General features: G+C 44.5%; 1 protein-coding gene across 4 annotated transcripts; it reads right to left on the reverse strand.

The window, feature by feature from the left end:
• Nucleotides 1-3,473: 3,473 nt before the first annotated feature.
• On the reverse strand, nt 3,474-15,375 carry GPN2 (GPN-loop GTPase 2). Of its 4 annotated transcripts, XM_043506098.1 has the most exons (7): nt 12,546-12,945; nt 11,688-12,123; nt 9,776-9,932; nt 8,476-8,636; nt 4,911-5,041; nt 4,290-4,369; nt 3,474-3,633 (listed from the first exon to the last, which is right to left on the reverse strand). In XM_043506098.1, the coding sequence occupies exons 2-6, from the start codon at nt 12,099-12,101 to the stop codon at nt 4,297-4,299; spliced, it is 936 nt and encodes a 311-aa protein (XP_043362033.1). In that variant the 5' UTR covers nt 12,102-12,123; nt 12,546-12,945; the 3' UTR covers nt 3,474-3,633; nt 4,290-4,296. The 4 variants fall into 4 exon arrangements, with proteins under 4 accessions (XP_043362033.1, XP_038233849.1, XP_043362032.1 ...); XM_038377921.2 differs by lacking the exon at nt 12,546-12,945 and adding an exon at nt 15,138-15,375 and having other exon boundaries at nt 3,474-4,369; XM_043506097.1 differs by having other exon boundaries at nt 3,474-4,369; nt 12,546-12,958.

Genomic DNA, 15,375 nt, shown 5'->3' on the forward strand with positions numbered 1-15,375 from the left:
TAAAAAAAGAAAAACCGTCAGTATATTTAATCACTTCCTGGAGAATGGATTAAAAATCCCAGCTGGATTCCAGATTCTCACTTCAGGTCACTGGAACATTTCAAGATTGAAAGCTCTCTAAAATAGTTAACTTGTAAACATACCCAGACCAGCTCCGCTTTGGTGATCCCTCCTAAATGAAAATGAATAAGGGAAGTGGGAATGAGGCTTTGGCTCTTGGGTGTTCCAGGAGTGTGGCTATTTCACACATGGGTGTCAGCAGAAGGTTAGCCTGAGTCATTTGTCGACAAATATCTAACTTGGAGGTATGTGGCAATGTGAGGTTGAGGGAAAGAGGGGGAAGACCAGAAGGAATTTGCTGCTTCTGATACAAGCAGTGACTTACAATTGGGAGTTGGGGAGTCCTGCTGATAGATCAGCTCTGTAGAGTTCCTGCTCCATAAAATGAGACTTTCAGAGCCACATAAGCTTGCCATGCATTTAACTCACATTTCAGAAATAACTACTGTCCTTTACCCCACATGATGTCTTTGTTAACTAGAGACATGATCCAAAACATACCCCTTCCCTGCTTCTGGGAACTCCCAGATTATACATCCTGCATGGCTGTGTAATACAGTGGGTGCAAACTCACTTATATCAGGTTTCAGAGTAGCAGCCGTGTTAATCTGTATTCACAAAAAGAAAAGGAGTACTTGTGGCACCTTAGAGACTAACAAATTATTTGAGCATAAGCTTTCGTGAGCTACAGCTCACTTCATCGGATGCATTTGGTGGAATGCAAATGCATCCGATGAAGTGAGCTGTAGCTCATGAAATCTTATGCTCAAATAAATTTGTTAGTCTCTAAGGTGCCACAAGTACTCCTTTTCTTTTCACTTATATCAGCAACTTTTCTACCACCTCAGATTTAAGGCTCTCCATTTCCAGCTCAATTTCAAGGACACTTAGCAGAAAGAGTTATCAATTGGTCCCACTGTATTTATAAACCCTGCATTTCATTTTTCTTCTTCATCCATGTTGAGTCTGTCTTAACATGTGGGTATCAGCAGGTACATTGGGGCCCTGAGTGTCCAATAGGCAACACTTGCACTGAGAGATGTAGACAGCAACATTTCCCTGTAGGTTTTTCCAGTGGAGCAATCATCCCATTACATCAATCCAGTTGTAATATCAACATTTACAGCTATACTTAAGCAACAATAATTCATACAGAGGTACAATTTAATTACTCTGTCTGACTCACCTAGTTCACGAACAGGAGAGGCCTTGTTATTACTTTCATAACGTGGTGGTCCGCTGCCTTGTGTTTGCTGATCAGGCAATTGCTATCTTTTCTCCTCTATGATCTCTGTGGGTTCGCATAATGAGGAAATTCTAATACCCAAGTGAGACATTGCTTTCATCTGGTTATGCTCCTTCCATCTCCCCCACCTCCCTAGGTCCTAAACCCTCCAAGAGCAGGAACAGAATTTCAACATTACACTTGGTTTTAAGGTTCCTAAGTGACGAGATAGCACAGAGAGCAACTTCTACCATTAGCCAGAACGAACTGGAGAGAAAGTAGGAAGTAAAATAGTAAAGAAAGATACTTCTAGCTATCAAGATGTCTTCTAATTAGAGAAACTGAAAAGGTTAACATTTAGATGGGACTTAGAAATGGATTTCTTGACCTATTACTAAGAACACCTTAATGCCGGAACTCTGAACATTTACTTTTCACTACTGATATTGTTTGTTTTTTTTGCATTTTTTTGTATTTCTCTCTGCCTGGAAAAATAAAGGGACTCTCAACTCTCAATCCTGTACTAGCATAGTGCTCCAATGGCAAACACTACAGGTGAATTTTAAAAAAAATTACTTCTGCCTTGGAAATTAAAAAAAGCCAAACATATAAAATTGAAGACCAATAGAAACATTTCTATCGAATTTGACCTAACAATGCTCTCTTAAAGCACTACATTTCTCTGATTCATAAAATTCACATTTAAGATTCAATACATTCCAAACACACTCTCAAGCGACAGTACGGCTAACAGAAGAGCAGGTAAGTTTATATCCCATGTGGACTACAATACCTACATGCAACAGGGTGAGTCAAGGAGGGAGTTTCAATCTAAATACATGATGAGATAGCACTTCAATCTATATGCATAATCACTGAAATGTAGTTACCACTGTGGCAGAGAATACCACCAGCAGACACAATACCCACTGCTTAACAATGCAGGCAAGACCCTACTCTTATAAAAAGTGCCATGAAAACTTTGAACACGCAGAGCAGACAGAACTTTGTTTTTTCAATTTTAAACTCCAGAGTGGTCTTCATGACATGACTGATATGAGGCAACCCAACCCTGTGTATGTGCATCCCCATTCCGTCACCAACAAGCAGCAGAGTAGAAAGTTTCCTTCTCTGAGCCCCGGCCACAATACCGTGAGATGTAGGAAAATGCAGATCTCATTCTTCCACCATGAGTCTTTAGTACCACCCATGTTTATATTCCCTACCAGCTGTTAGCCTACAATTCTTTCATTTGCCAAGGGGAGGGTACCGGGGAAGAGAGGGAAACTCTCCTGCTAAGTTCTACAGCACAAAGCAACTATATTATTCTTTACAATATTTCAGTCGAAAAGGGATGGAAAACTTGGCCTGAGCACAGGACTGGGAACCAGGAACTGCAGAACATTAAACTGTCGGCTCTGCCGCTGAAGTTTTGATTAAGTCTCTTAACCTTTTAGTGTCTCAGTTTTACCATCTGTAAAACATTATGAAACTGTAACAACTTATTCATCAGCCTCACCGGGTGCTGTTTGGATTAATCCATTTGTAAATGGCTTTGAACATTATAAGCTAATTGCCAGGTATGATCAGTTTAAAAACACAACACGTACCTGTCTCAAGCAGCCTCCTTCAGGGCAGATTCAGATCATTAGATGCCATTCTAGCAGAGATAGGTGCGTTTACACCAGCAGTTAACTAGCCTGATAACTGTCTCTACAGCAAGTAGGAGCAGAATTACTCAGGGTTCTCCCCCAGGGAAGTAGTGGACACACCGTTGCTTGGGATGTTTAAAACTCAAGTGGGTAAGGCACCGGACAATCAATTGTAGAGAACAATCCCACAAAGACGGAGGGATATAGCAAAGGAAGATTATCGTAAAGGACTTAGTAGAGACAAAGACAGACCTAACTTCTATGGTTTGCTACAACCTTTGTGGAGCTAGCGACATTCTTCTGCTGAACCACACAGGCTCTTCCCCAGTCATAAGCCTATGAACACTCCTGTTAGTACGGTTTGGGCAAAGCTTTCAGGAGCTCACAACAGGACATTGGCAGGGTTTCGTCATGCAGGGCAGAGACACAGAATTTGTCCACTGGAACAGAGTGCACAAGAAGTGACCTCCTTTCCTCCACCCCATCCCAAGCAGATACTTGTTCTGCTTCCAGGTAGGTCACAGAAGGCAACAACAGAGAATAGAGTGCTTTAAATAGAAACGTGTGGCCGCATCTGCAGCTACAATAAGGAACCTATTCATGGCTCATCTTGTCCCCCATGCTTTGCAGCACTGTTGCATTTTATTTTCTCCACTTCAGGGGAGTTCATAGCAAACTCAAAAGTACAGGGTGAAACTAAGAGGTGAAGAAGTGTTTTTTGTTAAGAAAGAGCTGATAATAAAAAAAACAAACAACAAACAACAACAACAACAACAAAACTCACACCTCTCCTCCCTCCCAGGGATGAATGGACAGGTGGCTGGCTCTCTAAAGAGTGGATACTCCTCACTGTGAGGATGCACAGAGGTCCCATTCAATACATGGAGAACTCATACCACAAGAAGGAGCTCCATTCACTGCAGTAAATGCTGATTTGTCTTTCACTTGAGACGTGGCCTTGGTCATGGTGGTGAGGGATGAGACTTGGCAATAGTAGGCTCCTACATATCGTCTGCTCTACAGAGAAGTTGTTTTCTTCTTCTGCTGTTGATGTCCCAGATCAGGTGAAAATTCTCTCTTGTTCCTGTAAGGAGATCTTGAATTTGTCCTGCACTCAGCTATGGAGGTCCTGATCTCATTGTCACCTAGAAAAACATAGCTCATATGCAGCAGGATCCAGATGCAGGACTGCATTCATACAAAGAGAGGGCTTAACAGCTGGACTTCTGCCCAGGAAGTACTAGGTCCAAGTCACACTATACAGAGGGTCCCTCATGCTTCTGATGGGAAGAGGTGGGACACAGTTAAAACAGGAAGGGAGCTCCTTCCACCACAAGCCTGCTGAAAGATACAGGAGCACTATATTTCCATTGCTTCCTGTTCCACGGTTTTCTCCTGAGGCTGCACATACTTCTCCTGGACTGCAAGTGTGCTGATCATCCAGGAATCAAGGAAAACAAGGCAGCAAGAAGGGCTGGTGTTCAAAGCACCCTATGAGACAGAGGAGCTCTAACCTTCTCATCCGAGAATAGACTTCAACATTAGCCTGAAAGCTAACATGGGAACTAGTAGCATTGGTAAGAAGATGCAACATTCAAATGCATTTGTAGTTCTTGCTGGTCCAAACAAGCTCCAAACAAAGTGGCATTAATCAAATGATTAATTATGCTCTGTGGAAGGAACAAGCCCAGTAAGCATGAATTACAGAGATGCAGTCAATGACACCCCCACAATTAAGATCCCAATTAGGGCCAAATGTGGTTGTGGTGGGTTTTGATGTGGACCCTTGGCCAATAGGATCTGAGTTGAGACCTAACAATTCATTGTACACATGCCATTAAACAGTATCCGATAAAGGTACTAATAACATGGCCTGAATTCAGACCTTGAGATGACAGGCCTATATGAAATCCCCAGAGCCACAAATCCGAGTTCAAGACTCCACACAGGAGAGAAGCGCAGCCAAAGGATACGATGTGAAGTGGAAATCAGCTCCCACTGCTGCAGACATCAGGGTTTCAAGGCTTCTCTGCTCCAAGTCTCCGAAGGAGTAGCCATTGGCTTTGTCCACTGCCTGCATCACCTGTCGCATACTCTCCTTGTCCTGGGAAGAGTGACACACAGTGGGGGTGAAAATGAGAAGCAGCAGCTTTAACCGAAGCATTAAGAAGAAAAAACAGTCAAGCAGTCTGAACTAGCAGGGATGGGTGCAATGCCACAGCCACACGCTCAGCCTGGGTAGAGGAGAGGGAAAGCCTCACAATTCTCCCTGGAAAGTGATTTCTTCCTTATGAAGAAATGAGATGTGTGTGCATCTCCCAACATCAGCGAATGTGAGGTTCAGGGCTTTTTTGGGGGGAGGTGGGGGGGGGAGAAGAGGAAGAGAGAGAGAGAGAGAGAGAGATGGGGGGAAATTGCAGCAGCTGTATTGTGTATTCTTTCACTCGAGGGCGCAGAATTCCAGCCATTGGGTACTGGCTCTACTCATATAACAGCCAAAATGCCAAAGGAAAAACATAACAGACAGATCTCTGTAGCAAAGGGCTTACAATATAATGGATGGACTTGGCCATCTTTTAAGAGAACCTGGTCTAAATAAGGCAGTTGCTCTGAACCTACATTGAGGATGTTCTGCAGCCTACTCTTGAAATAAAATTTTCATTTCCCTTGAAGAAATTCAGTGATCTACAGGAAGTGGTTTAGTGGCTAGCGCAGGGGACTATATGTCAGCAAGTCCTGAATTACAGTCAGAACTCTAATAATGACTCCGTCCTGTGCAAGTAACCTAACTTTGCCGCAGCATCCCTATCTCTAAAACGCCGTGAACAACACTTGCCCTGACCTACATCACAGAGTGTGTAGGAGGATTAATGTGCGGAAAACACTTTAAAGAAAGTAACATGCTGTATCGTGGACATCGTAGGGGCATTAGGGGACGAGAGCTGAGGAAGCGTTGTTCTAAGTCAGCCATAAAAATGTTGGCCCCTACTCTATTTGCGCTACATTGATGACATCTTCATCATCTGGACCCATGGAAAAGAAGCTCTTGAGGAATTCCACCATGATTTCAACAATTTCCATCCCACCATCAACCTCAGCCTGGACCAGTCCACACAAGAGATCCACTTCCTGGACACTACGGTGCTAATAAGCGACAGTCACATAAACACCACCCTATATCGGAAACCTACTGACCGCTATTCCTACCTACATGCCTCTAGCTTTCATCCAGATCATACCACTCGATCCATTGTCTACAGCCAAGCGCTACGATATAACCGCATTTGCTCCAACCCCTCAGACAGAGACAAACACATACAAGATCTCTATCATGCATTCCTACAACTACAATACCCACCTGCTGAAGTGAAGAAACAGATTGACAGAGCCAGAAGAGTACCCAGAAGTCACCTACTACAGGACAGGCCCAACAAAGAAAACAACAGAACGCCACTAGCCATCACCTTCAGCCCCCAACTAAAACCTCTCCAACGCATCATCAAGGATCTACAACCTATCCTGAAGGACGAGCCATCACTCTCACAGATCTTGGGAGACAGACCAGTCCTTGCTTACAGACAGCCCCCCAATCTGAAGCAAATACTCACCAGCAACCACACAACAGAACCACTAACCCAGGAACCTATCCTTGCAACAAAGCCCATTGCCAACTCTGTCCACATATCTATTCAGGGGATACCATCATAGGGCCTAATCACATCAGCCACACTATCAGAGGCTCGTTCACCTGCGCATCTACCAATGTGATATATGCCATCATGTGCCAGCAATGCCCCTCTGCCATGTACATTGGCCAAACTGGACAGTCTCTACGTAAAAGAATGAATGGACACAAATCAGACGTCAAGAATTATAACATTCAAAAACCAGTTGGAGAACACTTCAATCTCTCTGGTCACTCGATCACAGACCTAAGAGTGGCTATACTTCAACAAAAAAGCTTCAAAAACAGACTCCAACGAGAGACTGCTGAATTGGAATTAATTTGCAAACTGGATACAATTAAACTTAGGCTTGAATAGAGACTGGGAATGGATGAGTCATTACACAAAGTAAAAAGAAAAGGAGTACTGGTGGCACCTTAGAGACTAACAAATTTATTAGAGCATAAGCTTTCGTGAGCTACAGCTCACTTCATCGAATGCATCCGATGAAGTGAGCTGTAGCTCACGAAAGCTTATGCTCTAATAAATTTGTTAGTCTCTAAGGTGCCACCAGTACTCCTTTTCTTTTTGCGAATACAGACTAACACGGCTGCTACTCTGAAACCTACACAAAGTAAAACTCTTTCCCCATGGTATTTCTCCCTCCCCCCCCCACTGTTCCTCTGATATTCTTGTTAACTGCTGGAATTAGCCTACCTTGCTTGTCACCATGAAAGGTTTTCCTCCTTTCCCCCCCCTGCTGCTGGTGATGGCTTATCTTAAGTGATCACTCTCCTTACAGTGTGTATGATAAACCCATTGTTTCATTTTCTCTGTGTGTGTGTGTGTATATAAATCTCTCATCTGCTTTTTCCACCAAATGCATCCGATGAAGTGAGCTGTAGCTCACGAAAGCTTATGCTCTAATAAATTTGTTAGTCTCTAAGGTGCCACGGGTACTCCTTTTCTTTTTGCGAATACAGACTAACACGGCTGCTACTCTGAAACCTGTCACATTTCTAGTATATATTAACTCCTTTTAATCCTTCCTTCTAAGATTATTCCACCTGTCAGCTTATTTTTGTTGCTCTTCTCCTGCTGCAAATTTATCGGCATATTTCAGATGACACAGTGCCCAGCAATGAATGCAGAACCCAAGATACAGTTACAAGACAACTGTGTAGAGGGGGGATCCTTAATTCCCTGCTCCATGATGCAATGCCTATGCATCCCTAAACTGCATTAGCTTTACTTTTGCTGCCACACTTCATTTATAAATTCAGGCCTGATTTGCTCTCCATTCTCACCCCTGTGTCTCTCTCAATATTATAGCCTCCTGGCTTTCTCCATCCTACTGAGTATCTCATATTTTGGATTCCCTCCCCACCCTGATATATTAGCTGTATTTTTCTAGGAGGAGACTCATTTTTTATTTTCTTCAAGTTTTTGCTCTCTGTACCTCCCTTCTGTATTTCTCTGTCCTGACCAGAGTTTGCAATTCCTCCAAGTTTAGTACCATTTGGGTTTCATTAGTCTCCCAAAGCCCTCTTCTAGACCATTATCAAAGGCACTAAGTAAACTTGGACTTAATACCGCATGGGTAATACAGGTTTTTTGTTTTTTTTTAATATAAGTATGCTTATTCAAGGATACAGAAATCAAGATGTGAAATTACAGTTCTACTTGACACAGCTAAAGTCTGGAAAAAAACAACATGGGCAGGGACACAAGATTTTATTGTCAGGTGCTCATTGGGAGAACAGAGCTCCCTTTAGAAGCCCACAAACTTAATCTACGCAGTTAATGAATCAGAAAGCTACCTGCAAAACGTTCCTTGCCTTTTCCAACCCACCCACGCCTCAAGTTGGGTTACCTGGACATTGAGTGGAACAAAGGAGACCAGGCTGTAGTCCTCAATAACCTCCACCAACTTCTCATTGAGGCGACGGTATTTCTTGAAGAATGGATCGGTGGCTAAATGGTCTACCAGATAAGAGAGATCTAGAACCTCAGTGTAATAATCCAGGTTGAAGGCTGCAAGGACAGACAAGAGAAGCAGCTTCAGGACCAGCTTCCAGGGTCTGCATTTTTCCTATGGGTTTGGAGGTGGGGGGGGGTTCTGGCCCACCCCTTTCTTTGCCCTCTGAACATGCTCTGTGACAACATTAACTGCTCTGTGTGGCCAGCAGGGCAAGCTCCCTCTTCAAATGCTCCAATGTCATCCTACCATCAAATGAGAATACGCAACAAAGCCCAGTGAACAGCAAGTCTCTGCCCCCATAGAGAGGTGATTCAGACAGCTCCCCAGCAATCCCATTGGCACAAGAGGCTCCAGATCTGAGAGTTTCCCCAACAGGTATAAGACGACTATTTCGTGTAGCGTCTCACACAGACTATATCCCAGTCTGCTTTTAGAATCAAATACAGAGTGACATGGAGCAGGGAAGGAATGAGATGTGAAGATGAGCGAGAAGATACATCTTCAGAGGAGATTTAGAGAGGTGGAGAGATGGAGCAAGGCTGTTCCACATGGCAGGGGCTGGAGAGGGGAGAGCAGGTGAATCGAATCACATCTAGAATGGTGACAGGTGCAACTACTTCCAGATTCCTCAGCAAATAAGTTACTGCAACAGGGACTCCTTCAGATTCGCACCCACCCACCAATGTACAACTAACACCCCCACCTTACACATCGCCCCTGAATTTGGCCCACTGAGTTTAAGTTGGTTTAAAATATACGTTAAAGGTGCAAGCTACACCAGCTGAGACTTACTGAATTTGGCCCCAAGAGTGGCGAGGCTGTGTGAAATGTCAGAGAGAGGAAGCTGATGATTGGCTGGAACAGAAAAGGCAGACGAACGAACAGACAGGTCTACGGTGCTACCAGTGGACCCTGTGGCCACTTCAGGATCTCCTTTTTCTTATTGAATGGCTTTGAAAGCGCTTATGAGAGTACTCATGCACACAGCTAACTGCACAGGCCAGAATATTTCACCAAGAACTCCGGGAGATGTTATATACTTTTCCTGTCTATCATCCCCAAGTTGCCTTATCAGGAGGTTAGTTTCTCTCTGATAAGAGTCAGCTCCACAGCACTTCCCTTCTACCCTCTGCTCCTTTGCAGGGTCCACTCATTTTCCTTCCACCCAGGCCTCCTTCCCAAAGGCTCTTACCCAGCTTGCCATACTGTTCTATCAGGTCCATCTTTGAGAGGACGTTGACGTGAGGCAATTCCACATGCAGCATGGTTGAGAGGGAGGTGCAGAGAACTGAGATGAACTTTCCAGGGTCTGTGCAGTAGTGAGAATCCACCAAATGAACTGCAGCCAACTGCAAAATGGAAACAAGAAAGAAATAGTGCAAAATCAGAGGCAGGGCAGAATCTTCCTATGCAAATATGCAGAAGTCACTAAGGCAAATCTGTGACACAGGAGAAAGATAAAGCATCCAGCCCTCCAGACCCATGTGGTTCTAATCAGAAAAAAAACCATCAGCCACCTTCTCCCTAGGTGTTTGATATACTTATTTGTATACCTCTGACCACTAAGCATGATCCACTGTATAGAATATTGACCAAACAAAGAGTCCGGAGCCCTGGATTGTTTTCCCACCTTTGTCACTGATTTGCTGAATGACCTTGAGAAAATCACTTTTCTATGACTCAGTTTCCTCCTCTGTACAATGGGGATAATGATATTGACCCATTTTTATAAAGTACTTTGGTATCAATGGATGAAAAAATGTTATAGACATGCCAAACTTTCACCAACAACAAGAGAGATTGTTAAAATTGCAACTCTTCTTCCACTTCAGCCCTCTCTATTCACTTGCTTGGAACTGCTTTCCTTTGGGGATGAAACTTTCCATGCTTGGTCTCAGCGCAAAGGCGATGGAAGTCTGTGTTAAATCCAGTTTTGAATTACTGGACTATATACAATTTTTCCACTTTACCCATACAAATATTCACCCAAAATAACTCAATAACAGAGTAATTTTATAACATCAAACTTCTCTAGGATGAACAGTCGCAGTGTGGTTTTTGAAAGAATAAATTTATAAACAATTTGACTAATCATTTTTCATACATATGAAACAGATTGGTTTAGGATTTTAGTTATGTTACTACCTGTCATACTATGAAATTGCACAAATGTATAACTCCATATTACAGAGTTCAATCGTGTCAACAGCTAGATTTTTTCCTGTATCTATAGTGTACTGAAGCTTACAGATGTGCATAAGAACTCATCTATGCAACTCTATAGTGATTTTTCTTTTTTCAGAAAGGATAAAAATTAGATGCAAAGAACTATGTGAATGCAACATCATGTTTATTCAAACACACACACAAATGCAAAAGTTAAGATTCTAAATAAGATTCTCAAGTAAAATTACCTTACCCTCCTTGATTGTCCAGTATACTGGTTATACATTAATGGTCTAGCCAGTAATCCAAAGCATGAGATATATGTAATGTAAGCAAGATAGTTTTATTATGAAAACCTTCATTTGTGCATTTGCTGGCTTCATTTGTGTGTTTCAATATACAAGAATGTTGCATTAAAATAAATGTTTGTATCAAGCACATTAAAATATAATTTGCCCCATAATTTTTGTTAACTGAATGAGATCTGGGTTACGCATCTTGAAAGATCATTTGAATTTCTTGGGATAGAATCCTTCAGGTCCAGCGTAATCTGGCATACAAACATTCCTCCCTATCCCAAGCTACAACGTTCACTGGGTTAAAATGTGAAAACTTTGTAGAAAGACACTAGGAGTAGAGCAAAGGACTGGTAGGGAAGAGCCCTGGATTCTATTCTTTTGACTTGCTGGGTGGCATTGGGCAAGTCCTCTTTGTGCCTCATTCCCCAGAAAATACTTTCCTACCTTTGTAAAGTGCTTTTATATACTTGGCTGAATGGACCAATACACAGCAAGAGCATATTATTAATTATTACATACACTCCACAGATTCATAAGGCCTATCTGTAAGACATAACACTTTTAAACATGGTTCAGCAAACATGCGAGAGCTACGGGTGCTGAACCATCTTATTACTATACATAAAACCCCAAACATACCCTGAAGTTCCACTTAGCTAATTGTGCAAAGACATTTTTCAATGCGCCATGGTGGGTGCAGAGTTCTACCTGCCCTGGGCAGTCAAACAAAATGTAATGACCCTTGAGTTTAGCCAGCTTTTCCTGCAGCCAGTCAAAATTGGCTTCCAGGTACTCCATGCAATAGATCAAACCACCATTGGGGCCAAGTTTCAGATTATCCATCACATCAGCCAGAGTGATAAGCTCTGAGATGTCCACAGCACACTGATACGGAGTCCCTTCATTGGCTGGGTCCAGATTCACCACAGCCACCTTCCGCCCAATCCTGGACATGAATTCCTGCATGCCGAAGCAGTAAGTGGTCTTCCCCGAGCCAGGTGGCCCAATCACAGCCTGGCCAAAGGCCAGGCAAGACCCATGGTTTTCTGACATGTCAGCTCATTTCTTTCTCCTCCTAGAAAGAGGAAGGAAAAGGTTAAGACAGTGCCCTTTATTCGTGTTTATAAAGGGCATATTTAGGAATATAATGCATTGAAAACTGAAGTTGCCAAGTAATTCTCAGACCGGGGGGGGCCTATCATGTGACACCCCCCTTCCACCTCCTTAGCAAGACGGAGGGACCACGCCAAGACAGGAGAGTAAGCCTCATTTTATCCTTCCTGTCTGGACAGTCTCCAGTCCCTTCCAGGCAGTGGACTAGGCAATATCTCAGCCTGTCCACTGGCCCAAAACCAGCTGCAGAAAATAACCACGATATAAAGGGCTACGCCGCTGAGGGGAGGAGATTCAGATTCTTGCTGACAAGATGTTGAGTGCCTTTGAAGTTCTTTCAGCCTGTCTAGGACTGTTACTTTCAGACACACCTGTTACGGTTACCCTTGCTATCTGACAGGGATTCCTGCACCTGGATAGTTAGATGATTTTATTTTTCCACTGGATGAAGATGGCTTTTGGTTGATGTTATAATTCAGTGGTCAGTCTCATTTTGGGACACAAAGTCAAGTCGTTGTAACGGGTTCTCAAGCTAGTAAAAATATTAATATCAAACCCCAGAGAAAAATCCCTGGGCACAAAGCTTAGAAACAATAAGAAGCACATTTATTTAAGGCCCTGGAGCCGGTAACACCTCCTCACTGCCAGGCTCAGCTTTGTGGGGTCATTGATGGGAGCATGACGGGGGAGGAGGACTGGGGGATAATGGAGAAGGATGAGAGACTGAGGTGGTGGTCCGGGTGGGAGCAGATGAGGTAAAGGAGGTTTGGGGAGGGAACCTGAGGGAGGTTAGACCACTGGGGGCAGAGAGAAAAGGAGTACTTGTGGCACCTTAGAGACTAACAAATTTATTAGAGCATAAGCTTTCGTAAGCTACAGCTCACTTCATCGGATGCATTTGGTGGAAAAAACAGAGGAGAGATTTATATACACACACACAGAGAACATGAAACAATGGGTTTATCATACACACTGTAAGGAGAGTGATCACTTAAGATAAGCCATCACCAGCAGCATTGGGGGGGGAAAGGAGGAAAACCTTTCATGGTGACAAGCAAGGTAGGCTATTTCCAGCAGTTAACAAGAATATCAGAGGAACAGTGGGGGGTGGGGTGGGAGGGAGAAATACCATGGGGAAATAGTTTTACTTTGTGTAATGACTCATCCATTCCCAGTCTCTATTCAAGCCTAAGTTAATTGTATCCAGTTTGCAAATTAATTCCAATTCAGCAGTCTCTCGTTGGAGTCTGTTTTTGAAGCTTTTTTGTTGAAGTATAGCCACTCTTAGGTCTGTGATCGAGTGACCAGAGAGATTGAAGTGTTCTCCAACTGGTTTTTGAATGTTATAATTCTTGACGTCTGATTTGTGTCCATTCATTCTTTTACGTAGAGACTGTCCAGTTTGGCCAATGTACATGGCAGAGGGGCATTGCTGGCACATGATGGCATATATCACATTGGTAGATGCGCAGGTGAACGAGCCTCTGATAGTGTGGCTGATGTGATTAGGCCCTATGATGGTATCCCCTGAATAGATATGTGGACAGAGTTGGCAACGGGCTTTGTTGCAAGGATAGGTTCCTGGGTTAGTGGTTCTGTTGTGTGGTTGCTGGTGAGTATTTGCTTCAGATTAGGGGGCTGTCTGTAAGCAAGGACTGGTCTGTCTCCCAAGATCTGTGAGAGTGATGGCTCGTCCTTCAGGATAGGTTGTAGATCCTTGATGATGCGTTGGAGAGGTTTTAGTTGGGGGCTGAAGGTGATGGCTAGTGGCGTTCTGTTGTTTTCTTTCTTGGGCCTGTCCTGTAGTAGGTGACTTCTGGGTACTCTTCTGGCTCTGTCAATCTGTTTCTTCACTTCAAAAACAGACTCCAACGAGAGACTGCTGAATTGGAATTAATTTGCAAACTGGATACAATTAACTTAGGCTTGAATAGAGACTGGGAATGGATGAGTCATTATACAAAGTAAAACTATTTCCCCATGGTATTTCTCCCTCCCACCCCACGCCCCACTGTTCCTCTGATATTCTTGTTAACTGCTGGAATTAGCCTACCTTGCTTGTCACCATGAAAGGTTTTCCTCCTTTCCCCCCTCTGCTGCTGGTGATGGCTTATCTTAAGTGATCACTCTCCTTACAGTGTGTATGATAAACCCATTGTTTCATGTTCTCTGTGTGTGTGTATAAATCTCTCCTCTGTTTTTTCCACCAAATGCATCCGATGAAGTGAGCTGTAGCTCACGAAAGCTTATGCTCTAATAATTTGTTAGTCTCTAAGGTGCCACAAGTCCTCCTTTTCTTTTTGCGAATACAGACTAAGACGGCTGCTACTCTGAAACCTGGGGGCAGAGAGTGATGGATATTATCAGATGCCTAGGAGATCTAGAGAAGCTTAGAGAGAGGGTCTGGGGAAGGCTGGGCAGGGGTTGTTGGAGGGTCTAATGGAACAGGCGCCCAGGGGTCCAATAGGGTTAAAGCCAGTTCATAAAACAGTCTGAAAAAAGTGTGTGTGTGGGGGGGGGGGGAGAGAGGAGTGTCTCTCATAACCTCCGGCCAAGTAAACGTTCATGCATTTGAAACAGACAAGTCACCATTTCTCTTATGCACCTAGGACACGATCACATGCAATGTTGAGCTCATTAAGATATTGATCCCTATTGACTGTTGCTGTTTATACACGGAACGACAAAGCCTCGCACTCGTTATTCACGTTAAAGACACCCTGCGCCCGTGGGGTCTGAGTGAGACTCAGGCAGGTTGGGGGGGGGGGTCTCTCTGGGATGGGGGGGGTGCAGTGGCCGTCAGTGGGGCGGGCGGTCGCTGAGGGGCGGGGCCCGTCCCGGGGGAGCGCCCCTCCCCCCCAGGCGCTGGGGGGCCGGCGGGGAGAGGGGGCAGCGCTGCCTCCGCCCCGCCAGGCCCCGTGGGAGCGACGGGCGGAGCCCGCGGCCCCCTCAGCGACGCCCCGCGCGCAGCCTCACCTCCGCGGCGCCGCCCGGAACCCCCTCCGTCACGCCGCTTCCGGCGCGTGTCCCAGCGGCTCGGGTCCGGCTGGCTGGGCGGAAGCGAGCGGGAAGGTTCCGGGAGCCCGCTACGTCCTTGTTATACTAACCTGTTGAATATTCATGAGCCGCTGCTCCCGCCGGGCAGGGCTGAGCTAGGAGATTGGCGCCCCCTGGCGGCAAGGCGGGAAAAGGAAGCAGCGCGGGAAAGCCCAGG

The sequence above is a fragment of the Dermochelys coriacea genome, chromosome 19 (genome assembly GCF_009764565.3).
Source record: "Dermochelys coriacea isolate rDerCor1 chromosome 19, rDerCor1.pri.v4, whole genome shotgun sequence".
NCBI classification, from domain to species: Eukaryota; Metazoa; Chordata; order Testudines; family Dermochelyidae; genus Dermochelys; species Dermochelys coriacea.

Coding starts and splice junctions, on each gene's coding strand:
- GPN2 (XM_038377921.2), bottom strand. CDS start 12,101: ATGTCAGAAAACCATGGGTCTTGCCTGGCCTTTGGCCAGGCTGTGATT. Junction 8,637..9,775: donor AGAACAGTATGGCAAGCTGG/GTAAGAGCCTTT, acceptor CTGTCCTTGCAG/CCTTCAACCTGGATTATTAC. Junction 4,370..4,910: donor GCTGATTTCCACTTCACATC/GTATCCTTTGGC, acceptor CTGGATGATCAG/CACACTTGCAGTCCAGGAGA.